This window comes from Emydura macquarii, unplaced genomic scaffold, assembly GCF_026122565.2.
Source record: "Emydura macquarii macquarii isolate MOO-44397 ecotype Brisbane River unplaced genomic scaffold, CSIRO-AGI_Emac_v2 contig_1300, whole genome shotgun sequence".
NCBI lineage: Eukaryota > Metazoa > Chordata > Testudines > Chelidae > Emydura > Emydura macquarii.
In genome coordinates, this window is record NW_027131437.1 from 2,077,298 (window position 1) to 2,092,512 (window position 15,215).

The 15,215-nt window shown below is 51.0% G+C and overlaps 1 protein-coding gene across 1 annotated transcript in view; it reads right to left on the reverse strand.

Moving 5' to 3' along the window:
• Positions 1–15,215, reverse strand: part of IFT172 (intraflagellar transport 172) — a 122,517-nt gene that overhangs the window by 62,783 nt on the left and 44,519 nt on the right. Inside the window, exons 13-14 of the mRNA XM_067550549.1 lie at positions 14,916–15,019; positions 968–1,053 (exon numbers count right to left, since the gene is read on the reverse strand). Coding sequence (XP_067406650.1) covers positions 968–1,053; positions 14,916–15,019 — 190 coding nt within the window. The remainder of the gene's footprint in view (positions 1–967; positions 1,054–14,915; positions 15,020–15,215) is intronic.

Here is a 15,215-nt window from a genome sequence, read left to right on the forward strand (position 1 = left end):
CCCTAAAGAAGACTGTTTTACCTCCCTGCCAATGTTAACATTACCTCTTTTATCTCTGGATGTCCTTGTTACCCAGATAAAATCCATATGCGGATGCATTTCCAGGAGGCTGACCCCTTTCAGTCTGGGCTTTAGCCTCAGGCTTTTGCTACTCGTGCCTGGGGAGAGCTTTTCGGGAAAACGTCTCTGACAGCCTCTTGCAGGAGCCAGTTCTGGAGCACAGTCTTTCAGTCCCTCTGATTCTTTTAGAGAAAGCCTTACAGGCATCGTATCCCTTAGCCAGGATCCCTCCTTAAGGCAGGAAGGCACTTTTCATGCCCACCAAAGATGGAGCATTGTGGGGAAAAGGAACACCTCTTCAGTTGCAATCCCTGGGGCAGATCCGCCATCTTGGGCCTGGTCCAACAAGCCCAAACAAACACACGCAGCCAAACCCCTCCAAATCATTAACTGATAGGAGTCTAAAATGAACTTCTTTAGTCTCACTGCAAGGCAGGCATTCCAGAGATCAAATCATTCTTGCCCTACTGCATTATTCTCTGCACACTGTTCAACCTGAGCATCCATAACTCAAGTCCTGCTCCACAAGGACTGGATCCCAGAGGAGGCTGGGGTCCTGTGGAAACTGCACCATGACATCACATACTTAATGCATCGGGGCGGAACGCACAGACACATCCCAACTCAGGGAGCTTCACCTGGCAGCACTAACGCCCTTCTCATCAGCTTGAGGGGTGTTGTACTGATAGTGCCTGCAGCGGTACTGTTACAATGACTGACAGACATACACACAGGCAGGAGACATGGCCCAGCCCAAGAGACCCACCATCCTCACCAGACATGTAAGACACCTGTAAGCAGGGCAGCCTCCCAGTCAGACACAGGTGTAATTTGACTCTTTAATGATTTGCCTCCCTGGAAGGATATGCATGCAGAGAGGGACAGGGAGGGGAGGGTCTCCATTCACCTGCTGCTATTGTCTTGATGTCGATAAGATACGCCAGTCTCTTGTTCTCCTCCATCCCTCTTTGCCTTCTCTCATTGATACGAACGCTGTAACAGAGAAGAGTGAAGAATGACTGGTAATGCTCTGCACTTGCCGAACCACCTGGGGTGTCTCCCATCTCTCTCAGAAACACTCACGGTGTCCCCCTTCACCCATCCTGACCTGTGGGGTGCAAAACCATCCATAATACCCCTCTCTCCCACAATTTCCCAGGGTGTCCCCCACCCCCCACAGACCACCCCACCTGACCTGTGGCTCTCCATCCCCCAACCACCCTGACCACTCATCATGTCCCAGGGAGTACTGTGCACCCCTCAGTCCCTGCAGATTGGTAGCTCTCTACCTAGAAGGTCACTGAAATTCTGCCTCTGAAAAACAAGGATACTTACCAGTAACTGTTGTTCTTCGAGATGTGTTGCTCATATCCATTCCAATATAGGTGAGTGCGCGCTGCCGTGCGCGGTTCCCAGAACTTTTTTCCCCCATAGGGTTGGCTCTAGTGCCCCCTGGAGTGCCGCGCTCATGCCAGGATATGAGGCACCGCGGACCCTGCGGGCCCTCAGTCCCTTCTTTCTGCAGACTCCGACAGTGGGGACGGAGGGTGGGTGTGGAATGGACATGTGCAACACATCTCGAAGAACAACAGTTACTGGTAAGTAACCATGTTTTCTATCTTCGAGTGATTGCTCATGTCCATTCCAATACAGGTGATTAAAAAGCAATACCTCGGAGGTGGGTCGGAGTTACCGGTGAGCTGCCCTTGGCACAGCTCTGCCGCAACCTGTGTCCTCTCTCGCCTGCTGAACAATGGCATAGTGGGACATGAAGGCGTGCACCGACAACCAGGCGACGGCTTTGCAGATGTTCTGCAGGGGCACTCTCTCCAGGGAGGCCACAGAGGAGGCCTGAGCTCTGGTTGAGGGCGCTGTGATGACACCCAGAAGTGGCACATTCGCCTGCTCATAGCAGCACTTGATGCAGGATGTCCTTCATGTGGAGATGTGCTGGGCGGAGACAGGTGATACTTTCGTCCGGTCCGCCACTGCGACAAAGAACCGCATCCATTTCCGGAGCGGCTTTGTATGCTCAACATAGAAGGCCAGCTCGTCCCACGTCCAGCCAATGCCATCTCCCTTCCTCTTCCAAACCGTGCGGTTTGGGAAACACGGGGAGAAATATCTTGGTTACAATGAAGCTGGCAAACCACTTTGGCAGGAAGGCCGGGTGCAGCCTCAACTGCACCTTATCTTATAGAATACTGTATAAGGGGGCTCCGAGGTCAAGGCCCTAATTTCGGAGACCCTCCCAGCTGAGATAATGACCAACAGGGAGGGTACCTTCCATGAAAGCATGAGCAGAGGGCATGAAGCCACGGGTTCAAAAAGGGGGCCCCATGAGTCTCGAGAGGACCAGATTGAGATCCCAGGGAGGCACCAGGTCACAGACCTGCGGATAAGCCTCTCCACCCCCTTGAGGAACCTGACCAACATGGGATGGGAGAACAGGGAGTTCTCCCCTCTAGTGGCTGATGGAAGGCCGAATGGCCGCCAGGTGAACCTTCAACGAGGCCAGCGCCATGACCTGGAGCCTTAATTGGAGCAGGTACTCCAGGATTGCCTACCGAAGCGAGAGGCTGGGCGGAATGCCCCGGGACTCCACCCAAGAGGTAAACCGACACCTCTTAGGCTGATACACAACCTGTGTAAAAGGTTTCCTGCTGCCCAGCAGGAGGTGCTGGACCCACACCGGGCAGGGTCTCACTCCCTCCGTCAGCCACAGGGCCTCCGGGCCATGAGGTGCAGGGAGTCCTGGTCCGGGTGCAACAGGCGACCATGGACCTGGGAGAGAAGGCTGTGCTGCCTAAGGAGCTCCATGGGCAGAGCGATCGAGAGGTCCAGCAGCATGCTGAACCAACGCTGTCTCGACCAGGCTGGAGTGATAAGTGTGATGCCCGCCCAATTCCTCTTGGTTTCCAGTAGGACTTTGGGCAGGAGCGGAATGGGCGGGAGCGCGTCCCAGCCCTGTTGGTGAGGAACGCGTTGGAAATTGACCCGGTCTCGCCTGGAGCGAGCAGAACCTTGGGCACTTCCTGTTCCAGGCCGACGCGAATAGGTCCCGTGGGGGAACACCCCACTTTCGGAGGGTCGTAGCCACCACTTCCGGGTGCCACGACCAGTCGCGGTGGGGTCGAAACGTCCTGCTGAGGTGATTAGCCTCATCATTCCTCACTCCCGGGAGGTGAGAGGCAGTCAAGTGGAAGTCATGCCTCATGGCAAGACCCACAGACGGGTCGCTTCCTCGCAGAAAGTCAAGGAGCGCGCCCCTTCCTGCCTGTTTATATAAACCTAGCTGCGGTGTTGTTCGTCAGCACCTGTACCACCCTGCCTGTCAGGAACAGGAGGAACATCCTGCATGCTAGGCAAATTGCCCTTAGCTCCTTCACGTTGATGTGCATGCACCTGTCCTCCCCCAACCAGAGCCCTTGTGACTCAGGTTGGCTGATGTGGGCCTTTCGTCCCACATCTGAGGTGTCGGAGATTAGGGTGACCGAAGGAACCAGTTCCCTGAACGGGATTCCCTTTAACATTGCCCTGGGTGATCTCCACCAGCCTCAGGAGGCTAGGATGGGCAGGAGAACTATGACCACCCAATCAGTGGGTGTCTGCTCGGTACGTACACCGAGGCCAACCATTACGTGTGGGCCACTATGTGGTCTAACAGCTTTAGGCAGCACCCGGCTGTTGTCGTGAGGCATCGGTGCAGCTGGGAGATGATAGAGACTCTAGCCTCAAGACGTGGCTGAGGCAGGGAGGCTGTGGTCTGGGAAGCGTCCAGGGAGCCCCCAATGAATTCTATGCGTTGCACGGGGTTTAGTTTTCTGCTTGTTTAGGAGCAGACCCAGGCTGCTGCATGTGGAGGGAGTGAGGGTCACGTCCTCCTACACTTGGAACCTGGACCTGCCCTGATCAGCCAATCGTCCAAGTAAGGGAAGATTTGCACACCCTCTCACCTCCGGTGGGCCGCCACTACCGTTATGCATGTGGTGAACACCCCTGGAGCCGAAGAGAGGCCAAAGAGCAGGGCTGTAAATAGGTAGTGGAAGCCAGCCACTGTGAAGCGGAGGAAGCTCCTGTGGCTGGGGAGGAGGGACCCATGAAAGTATGCGCCCTTGAGGTCGAGGGCTGCATACCAGTCTCCTGAATCCCTGGAAGGGATTACGGAGGCTAGGGAAACCCTGTGAAACCTCAGTTGTTTGACACATTTGTTCAGATGTCGCAGGTCTAGTATGGGTCTCATACCCCCCGTTACCTTGATGAGCCATAATCACCGCTCCTATGTCGAGGAGGGTATCCACCTCCTGCAAGAGGAGTTGCTCGGAAGTGGGGGGTACAGCGTAGCCCCCAGAGGCTATTCCGAGGACCCAACAGTCCGACGTAATCTTTGCCCATATGGGATAGAAGGCCTTAACTTGTTCAGGACAGGGCGGGTCGGGTCCAAGAGAGCCATAGGGCGCCACCCTCAGGCGTACCATCGAAACTGTCTCCTACGATTGCCCGACCCCCTGGGGGGCCCTTGCTGGGGGGCTGATTCCGTCCTCTAAACCCCCTAATTCTGTCCCTCTTTTGTAGGGTTGAAAGGGCCTAGGCGGAGGTCGCTGCTGCGCCTGGGGCTGTGACCACCGCCTGGGAGTCTGAGGCATGTACCAGCCCAGGGCAAACCGTGGCGCTGGAGTCCCTCCGACTGAGCCGCCTCACATTAGTCCGATTGGAGAAGAAGGCCGACCCATAGAGGGAGGTCCTGGCTTAACTGCTGCACCTCCTAGGACAGGCCTGAGAGTTGCAGCCATGAGCACCTCCTTGTGGAAAAAAGAGAAGGCTATGGCCTTACCCGCCGGGTCAGCAGTGTCACTGGACGTTTGGAGCGCTGCCCTAGCCACCGTGATGCCTTCATCCAGGATCGTAGAGAAGTCTGCGGCCTGGTCCTGGGGCAGGGCCTCAGCAACCGTCTGAGGGAGTCCCATCATTTCAAATTACATCTCCCCAGGAGGGCCTGATGGTTGGCAGTCCTGCACTGCAGGGCTGCTGTGGAATAAATTTTTCTCTCAAACAAATCCCAACCTTTTGTCGTCTTTGTTCTTGGGAATGGAACCAGGCAGACCTTGCCTGTCCCACAGGTTGGCTGCGTCTACCACCAGGGTTCCCAGGGCTGGGTGAGTGAACAGATACTCGAACCCTTCGGCCGGCCATAACGCTTTTTCCAGCCACCTCTACCTAGGGGTGACCGAGGAAAGGGTTGCCACAGGGCCTTAACAATTTTGAGGACCCTATCGTGGATTGGTAGGGCCACCCTCGCTGGGGCAGCCGCCACCAGCACATTAAAGAGGGTATCAGCCTCCACTAACTCCTTGACCTTCAGTCCTGAGTTAGAAGCCACCCTCTCAAGCAGTCCCTGGTGCGCCCTGAAACCCTTCAGTGGCGCCATGTGTCTTGTCCATGGAGGAGGAAGAGGACTACCTAGGGATGTCCTGCAGGTGCTCCCCTGCCTGCCGAAGGGACCATAGAGGGGCCCTCCATGGGGTCTGACTCCTTGTCCAAGAAGCGGTGTCTATTGGCCTTCTCCTGTGTCGGGGGCACGGACTGCACCCCTGCTGACAGGGTGGATTGGGGCCCTGGTCCCATCTGGATGCCCTGTGTGGCCTAATAAGGCCACTGTCCCAGGGGCCAACCCAGGGCTGACTGTGCCACCTGCTTTGATGCCTTATGAGGGCGTCGGCTGTCCCGATGACTGTTCCCCCTGTGGGACCCCGAGCCACTAGACAGGCAGTGCCGTGGCCATCCTTGGCCCCAGGTGCTGTGCTGCGCTGGGGACCGAGTTCTCGCCACCTCCGATGTGGAGGAGGACAAGGACCGCCTCCGTCGCCGTGGGCGGTGCCCATGGACAGAGGCGCACTGCGAAGAGCCGGAGCCTCGGTACCGAGGATGTCAGCAGTGCCGCTTACCCCTCGTTGATGGAGATCGGTGTCGCTCCGAAATCCACGGTGCCGAGCCTAACTCCGGCGACTAGGTTACACATTGGGGTCTGCAAGGTGCGGGGTCCTCGAAAGGCGACTGGGATTCCGCACCGCCTCGGTGCAGCGAACCCCTCGGTGCCGAGGCCTCCGACAATGACCGGGGTTCTGCACCACCTTGGTGCAGGCGAACTCCTCGGTGCTGGAGATCTGGAGCAGGAGCCCGAGCACCGGCTGGCGGACCTCGACCGGTGCTGCCTCTTAGCGTGCACTGCCTCCAGTGCTGGGGACCAACATCGGCACCGAGACGGAGACTCCGCATCCGGTGTCGAAGCAGGCTGGCTCATCGACGCCGACCTGGCGCAACTGCTGGAGGAGCGTCCTCGCTCTACCCCCGGTGGCCATCTGGCGGGAGATCTTCCTCCTCGTACCAGGGATCTCCACCGCCTTTTGGGGGGACCCCATGTGGGCTTGCTCCAGGACACCGGCCCCTTCTCCCTCGGCGGACGGGGGGGGGAGGGGGGGGGGCGGAGGTGGCATAGGCAGGCCAACAAGGTTCTTGCCACCTGAGAACCTCCGGTGTCGACGGCGTCGGCAGGGGCACTCTCCCACTCCCAGGAGTCGGGGGAGTCTCCCTGCTCGGAGATGCAGGCACCGGAGAGGACTCAACTGGCCGTGGCTGATGCATCTCCGCCCTTGACCCTGCCCGTACCCATGGCGCAGGGGAATGTCCGCGCTCCACACACTCTCGTCTTCGTCCGCACCGCTGCTCGGTGCCGAATCGAGTCCGGTGCCAGCGGTACCTTCTGCACCGAGATGACGTTCGGTGCCGAGATGAAGCAGGACGGCTCAGACGCTGGGCGAAGCGCTCCTGCATAAGAGCAAGGCTTTTAACCTAATTTCTCTGTCCTTCTGAGCCCACGGTTAAAAGCCCTGCATATCTTACACTTGTCTTTCCTGTTTGCTCTCCCCCCAGGCACTTAAGGTACCGATCATGAGGGTGGCTAAACCAGGCGGCCACTTCAAGTCCCTGGGGGACTTATCATCTAACTGCACTACTTAACAACTACTTAAAGCTAACTAAAGTACTTCGAATAACAAAGGGGAATGGCACTTGCAGAGAGCAAGGCTAGTTCCATGCAACCGTCACGGGCAGAAAGAAGGAACTGAGGGGCCATGGAGTCGGCAGTGCCTCATGTACCATGGCATGAGCGCGGCACTCCAGGGGGCACTAGAGCTGACCCTACGGGGCCTGCTAAGGGGAAAAAAGTTCCAGGAACCGTGCACAGCAGCGTACACTCACCTACATTGGAATGGACATGAGCAATCACTCGAAGTAGAACACTGTGTATCATGGACGCAGGGGACAGGTCCTGTGCCCCATCTTAAGCAGTCTTTTGGAGGAACCCCACTAGTGTGCCAGACTCCCAACGGGTCTCACTCTTCCCGCAGGTTAGGCTACACAGCCTCAGAACCCCAGAATTCCTGCTTCACACTGTGAACGCTGCTCAGGGAGTCCAACTGAAGCAGACTCCTTGTTAGAGACTTGTTCACTCTTCAGGAACTAATGCACCCGAGCCAGTATTTGTGGTGACGCCAAACCGGCCTTTCAAAACAGAATGGGATTTACTAGGCAACTGGAACACAGCATTGGAAGTCCTTAAGTTAGCATTCAGAAACAAAACTTAAAGCATCGTCCATTCTGGTCAAACCAGAGCAACCCACCAGCCAAGCTGTAGTGGATTCCATCTTGGGCTCTGTCTCTCTCAGACTCCTTAGTCAGTCCCAGGAGAGAGCTACCAAGTCTCTTTTAGAAGCCCACTCTTTATCCCTTGCTGGTCATGTCTCAAAAGCCTCCCTCCTTTGTGTCACTGTTTGCTAGGTGTCAATGTTCTGTTCACTGGAACTTTCCATTGTCTTGTTTGGATTCTCCATTCAGCAGGTTCAGGCCAGTTGCATAACCCCGTCATTCACTGCATCCTAGACAACAAGGCAATACCCTCACCTCACATCCTGTGCTGCCCCCAACAGCAGACTTAGCCCCTTTTCCTGCACTGATTAATAATGCAAAGTACAGAGTCAGAAAACTGTTACAGAAAATTCCCATTTCATCACATAGTGTGTGTGGGGTTCAGTCTTTACAGCATAGGCTCAGCAACTTGTGAGGGCAGTGGAAGCAAATAGCATGGGAGCCAGGCCCCTCAACAGCTATCACCACCACCCACTTGGGAGCATCTGCACATTAGAGACAGCTGCCATGAGATGCAAGGGCCAGGCTCCCAGGCTGGTACGCCAAAAGTTATCCCAAATAGGTGCTGAACAGAAAAATGAGAGCAAATTAATAGATTCCGAGGCCAGCAGGAGCCATTGTGATCACCTAGTCTGACCTCCAGAGAACTGCCCCAAATAATTCCTAGAACAGATCGTTTAGAAAAACATCCAAACTTGATTGAAAAATTATCAGTGATGGAGAATCACAACCCCTGGTATATAGTTCCCGTTTAATTACTGATAAAAATGCACACCTAACCCATCTGAATTTGCCTAGCTTCAACTTTCAGCCATTAGATTGTGTTAGATCTTTCTCCGCTAGACTTAAGTAGCCCATTATCAAATATTTGTTCCCCTTGGAGGTACTTATAGGTTGTACTCAAGTCACCCTTTAATCCTAAACACCAACACTATTACTTTATTAATCACACTTGTAAAAATAAGATATCACTTTAGTTCGACAATCTATCTTCCATAAACCCATGTTGATTGGCATTATTATATTACCATCCTTTAATTCTTTATTAATCGAGTCCTGTATCAGCCATCCCATTATCTTGCCTGAGATTGATGTCAGACTGACAGGTCTATAATTACCCAGATCATGCCCTTTTATCCTTTTGTAAAATTGGCACAACATTAGCTTTCTTCCAGTCTTCTGGAACTTCTCCAGTATTCCAAGACATATTGAAAGTCAGCATTAACAATCCTGCAAGCTCCTAAGCCAGCTCTTTAAAATTCTTGGATGCAAATTATCCAGACCTGTGATTTAAAAATGTCTAACTTTATAGCTGCTCTTTAACATTCTTCAGAAATACTAATGGAATGGAAAGGGGAGCAGTGGGGGCAAAAAACTAACTTGTTTCAAGACTGAACTTGGTAAGTTTATGGAGGGGATGGTATAACAAGACTGCCTACAATGGCATGTAGCTGATCTGCAACTGCTAGCAGCAAATATGCTCAATGGCCAGGCTGAGTTACTACACAAAGTTCTTTCCAAGGTGTCTGGCTGGTGCCTCTTGGCCACGTGCTCAGGTCTAACTGATCGCCTGATTTGGGGTTGGAAAGGAATATTCCTCTGGGTGAGATTGGCAGTGACCCTGGGATTTTTCACCTTCTTCTGCAGCATGGGCCCCAAGTCTCTTGCAGGTTTAAACTAGTGTACATGGTGGCTTCTCTGTCACTTGATGTCTTTAAATCACGATTTAAGGACTTCAGTAACTCAGCCAGAGATTATGGGTCTATTACAGAAGTGGGTGGGTGAGATTCTGTGGCCTGCAATGTGTAGGAGATCAGACTAGATGAGCATGATTGTCCTTCTGGCCCTAAAGTTTATGAATCTAATGTTTTCATTACCATATGATGAGTCTATGTCATCTGTTTTTTCCCCAAACACCGAACAGAAATATTTATCGAACACGTCTGCTTTTTCTGCATTATTATTGTTTATAATAGTGATAGACTCCAGGAGCTCAATCTATTTAGCTTAACAATGAGAACAAAGGGAGACTGTCTGTAACTGTTTACAGGAGGAACAAATACTTAATAAAGGGTTCTTCAGTCTAGCAGAGAAATGTATAAGATGATCCAGGGGCTGGAAGTTGAAGCTAGACAAATTCAGCCTGACAATAGGTACACATTTTTAACACTAAAAGTAATTAACCACTGGAACAATTTACCAGGGGTCATGCTGGATTCTTCATCACTGACAATGTTTAAATCCAGATTGGATGCTTTTCTAAAAGATCTGCTCTAGGAATTATTTTGGAGAAGTTCTCTGGCCTGTGTTACACAGGAGGTCGGACCAGATGATGACAATGGTCTCTTCTAGCCTTAACATCTATAAATCAATGAATAATTCTACCATTTCCATCTAGTAATGGACCAATACCATTGTTAGGGTTCCTTTTGTTCTTAATATACGAAAAACTCCTTATTGTCCTTAACTCTGCTAGCCACAGATTTCTTCTTGTGTCCCTTTGCTTCCCTTATCAACTTCCTATAATTCCTAGCTTCTGATTTTTACCGTCAGGATCCATAACAAGGGCTGTGTGACCTAGTGGTTGGAGCCAGAAGTAGCGTCAGGGTCATCAAGGATCAAAGCCAGAGTCAACAACGGGGGTCAGGGCAAGGAAGCAGGAACCAGGCTGGGTAGCAGCAAGCAGGCAAGGAAGCAGGGACCTGGTCTCAGAAGTCTGAGCAACAACAGGTCTAGCAGCTAGGAAGCTTTATACCCTGTGTTGTCCAATCAGCGGTCTGCGGTTTAGTCATCTGACCATGCTGAGTCAGCAGGTGTAGCTTCTGGTGGTGGTTTATTAACAGCAGTCTCCTCAACAATCTTTGCAGCTTGGTGGTGCAGCAGATTAAGCTCCTGCTTTGCAGGCCTGGGTTCAAAACCTGCCATAGCCTCATGACCATCGTCTTCCATTTGTTACACGTTTATTTGTACAGGTGCCTTCACTTCCCCGCAAAGCAGGGGGTTTCCAATCAACACTTCCTTACTCGACTGTGGAATTCTGGGCAACCAGTAAAGTGCTCTTAAATGATTCCTAATGATCATTCACATTGTTCTGATTACATTCTTCCACTCAGCTGCTTTGGCTCATAACTGTTTTCAGCTTTGTGAAATTGGCCTTTTAAAGCCCCAAGTATATATATATATATCACTGGATTGGACTTTATTCGCTTTGCACATTATAAATGTGATCAAGACATTTGCATCTAAGCTACCATTAATATTTAGTTCTGTGTTCAGTTCCTTTTTATCTGTCAAGATGAGGTCAAATGTAGAATTCCCCCATTTTGGATGCAGTACTTCTTGAGTTAGAAATTGTTATCTATCATACTTAGAAATTCCAAGGATGTTTTAGTGCTGGCAGTTTGAGACCTCTAGCATATGTCACTCAAACTGAAGTCCCCCATAATCATGGAGCTGTTTTTCTTACACATTGTAGAGAGCTGCATAAGGAGCCAGTCATCCTGTTCCCTGTTGTGATTTGGTGGTCTGCAGCAGACACCAGCTAATACCTCATATCTTGTACTTTACCTGTTTGGGCACTGATAAAAACATAAGAATGGCCACAATGGCTCACCTAGCCCCCAGATTCCTGACTTCCAATGGTGGCTGGCGCCAGATGCTTCAGAGGGAATAAATAGAACAGGGCAATTATCAAGTGATCCACCTATCTTCTCCTCTCAGCTTCTGGCAGGCAGAGGTTTAGGGACACCCAGAGCATGGGGTTGTGTTCCTGACTATCTTGGCTAATAGCCATTGATGGACCGATCCTCATGAACTCATCTAATTTTTTTTTTAACCCAGTTGTACTTTTGGCTTAACAACATCCCCTAGCAATCAGTTCTGCAAGCTGACTGTGTGCTGTTTGTAGAATTACTTTATGTTTAGTTTAAACCTGCTGCCTATTAATTTCATTGGGTGACCCCTGCCTCTTGTGTTATTTGAAGGGGTAAATGACACTTCTCTATTCACTTTCTCCATGCCAGTCATGATTTTATAGTCGTCTGTCATATTCCTTCTCGGCTGTCTCTTTTCCAAGCTGAACAGTCCCAGTCTTTTTAGTCTCTCCTCCTATGGAAGCTGTTCAATATTCTAAATCAGCGGTTCTCAACTGGTGGTACTTCGAAGAAGGCTGGGTGGTACGCGAGCCGAATCGCGCCGCCGAATCCGCCGCCGTGAAACCCCGCCGCCGCCGAAAGTCCCCCCCCGCCGCCACGAAACCCCCCCGCCGCCACGAAACCCCACCGCCGCCGCAAGTTCCCCCCCACCCCAGCGAAACCCTGCCGCCGAAAAGGGGCAAACGGCGGCAGGGTTTCGGCGGAGGGCACTGTTCCCCCCATGTAACCTCGCCACCGCCGAAAGTCCCCCCCCGCTGCCGCTGCGAAACCCCGCTGCCGCCGAAAGTCCCCCCCCACCCCCTTTTTTTCCCCGAGTGGTACTCAGGTCAGGCACAGTCAGGTCAAGTGGTACTGTACCTGACCCGAGTGGTACTCAGGAAAAAAAGGTTGAGAACCGCTGTTCTAAATCATCATTTGTTGCCCTTCTTTGCACTTTTTCCAATTCTAACTATCTTTTTTGAGATGGGGCAACCAAAAGTGCATGCAGTATTCAAAGTGTGGGTATACCATGGATTTATATAATGGCATTGTGATATTTTCTGTCTTATTATTTATCCCTTTCCTAATGGTTCCTATCTTTTTGTTACTTTTTTTGACTGCTGCTACACACTAAGCAGATGCTTGAAGAGAACTATCCACGATGACTCCAAGATCTCTTTCTTTAGTGGTAACAGCTAATGCCACCTCACTGTTTACCTTTTTTACAGATCATTTATGACTATGTTGAACAGCACTGGTGCCAGTACAGATCTTTGGGGGACCCCGCTATTTATCTCTCTCCACTGTGAAAATTGACCATTTATTCCTACTCTTTGTTTTCTATCTTTTAACCAGTTACTGAACAATGAAAGGACCTTTCCTCTTATCCCATGACTCCTTACTTTGCTTAAGTACCTTTGGTGAGGGATCTTATCAAAGGCTTTTTGAAAGTCCAATTACACTACATCCACTGGATCACCTTTGTCCACATAATTTGTTGACCTCCTCAAAGAATTCTAATAGATTGGTGAGGCATGATTTCCCTTTACAAAAGCCATGTTGACTCTTCCCCAACAAATCGTGTTCATTTAGGTGTCTGATAATTCTGATCTTTACTACAGTTTCAATCAATTTGCCTGATACTAAAGTCAGATTTACCAGCCTGTAATTGCCAGGATCACTGTTGCAGCTTTTAAAAAAAATTGGCCTCACATTAGCAATCCACCAGTCATATGGTACAGAAGCTGATTTAAGTGATATGTTACACACCATAGTTAGTAGTTCAGCAATTTCACATCTGAACTTTTGAGTGAATACCATCTGCTACTGTTGACTTATTACTACTTAATTCATCAATTTGTTCCAAAACTTCCTCCGTAAGCATTCAAGATCATTCTGAGTTATCAGTGACTCAGAAAAACGTAATGCCATTTTTGACAAAGAATGCCATGTCCCTTTCCTTTTGCCCACATGATCCTTCTTAAATAGGTCATAACCGTTGATTTGATTTTAACATTCCAGTCATGGGAATCATCCCATCAAGTTTCAGTAATACCAAGTCCATCCAATTTATGCTCACAAATGAGTAATTCCAATTCCTTGTTTGTTTGCTTACTCAGGGGCCCTTGGCCCAGCTGGAGTCCCTACACAGAGAGCAAATAACCCGCCTCCTCTTGCCCCAAAAGACCAGTGCACAACTCACCAAATCCTGCTTCCTCCAAGCACAGTGGCTGCAGCGACACTCTTCGAATTCTCCTGTTAGCTGCCTTTGTTCACTCAAAAGGTGTGAGCCAACCCTCCTCAGAGATGGAGGGCACCAATTCAGAGCAGAGGGGAGTAAGAGGAACTCTGCTAGAGGATCCTCAGAGGTGCCCAATTACAGATGCACCAGAAGCAACTCTTAGTCACCAGAGGAACACCCATGATTGCCTGCTACATGGTACCAAAATGGTCAGCTAACCCTTATAACCCCCACCTGTCTCACAGACTCAGGCCCTGTATTTGCTGTCATCTAGTCCAAAAAGTCAGCACCCTGCCTCTGACAGCGTGGCCAGCACTTTGGGCTAGGCTGCACTGCCACAACAGTCCAGATGGGAACATAAGCACAAGGACTAGGCCTGACAGCGCCACACTTAGTGCTCACTTGGTTCAGAGGCCACAGGAAGGCCGCTTCAGGTGGAGAAGCAAGGATGACACATTAGCCTTTCTTGGCTCGTGGAGACAGCTGGGAAGGGTGAGTGACCAGCAGCTATCTCATGGCTAGGCCAGCAAAGACCGAGATGTGAGAGTGAGCGTCACAGCTCCCAGTAGGGAAATGAGCAAACATTCAAGAACAGGCCATTAGCGAAGGAGAGAGAAGTGAAGAACAGATTCTTTAGGGACAGAGCAAGACTCAGTGGCATCTAGAGCTTCCATTTGGTGCCAGACAGACTAGCTGGCCTTCAGGTGTGTGGGTAGGGGTCCCTCTTCAGAAAGAGGAACAGCAGCGCCATGCAGAAATGTGAATGTAATAAACAGATTTCTGTCTCCTATAGCACCCACCCACTGGCCATAACAGAGTCCACTAAACACCACCAGAGGTAGCAGATTTACTGAGGGTGTCTACACTATGGAGACTATGCCAGCATAGCCCTGAAGTGTAGATATCGCCTACACTGACGGAAGGGGTTTCTCTCCATTGGTGTAGAAAAGCTACCTCCACAAACACCAGTAGGTACGTTGACAGAACCATTCTGTTGATGCACCAGCACCTACACTACAGCTACTGGGGCGTAAGTTGGCATAGCTGTGTCAGTCAGGAATGTAAGTTTTTTCACATCTAATCAATGTAGCTACGTCAACTAACTTTTAAGTGCAGGCTAAGCCTCAGAGACCATTCAGCAACAACATAGTCTCATTGCATCTCAGGGCTAGGATCCATGCAATGGGGATAATTTGGGATGTGATGGCCGTTAAGTCAGTCCCATGCAGTCTCAACGCAGTGCCTGTGGCGGGCATCAAGAGGGGTGCGATGTTTACCTGATGAGATGAGGGTTCATAAACTCTGTGCGGACAGATCCCAGAATTTCATTGCTTCCATATTCCACTAAAGTCAGCTCTCCAGCATTGAAGATCATGCAGACCTGTTGGGAGACAGGAGGCAGTGTGAGCGGAAGGGCTCAGTGGAGCGGCACAGGTTTGCTGGAGGGGCTCGGTTTGCTGGAAGGGATGCCCTCCAACCTGATCTGGATTCACCCTCTCCAGGGCCAGGAGAGCTCAGTCTCTGGAGCTCGTTCCATCCTTAGTCTCACTGCTGCGACTGTCACTAATCGGTACCAA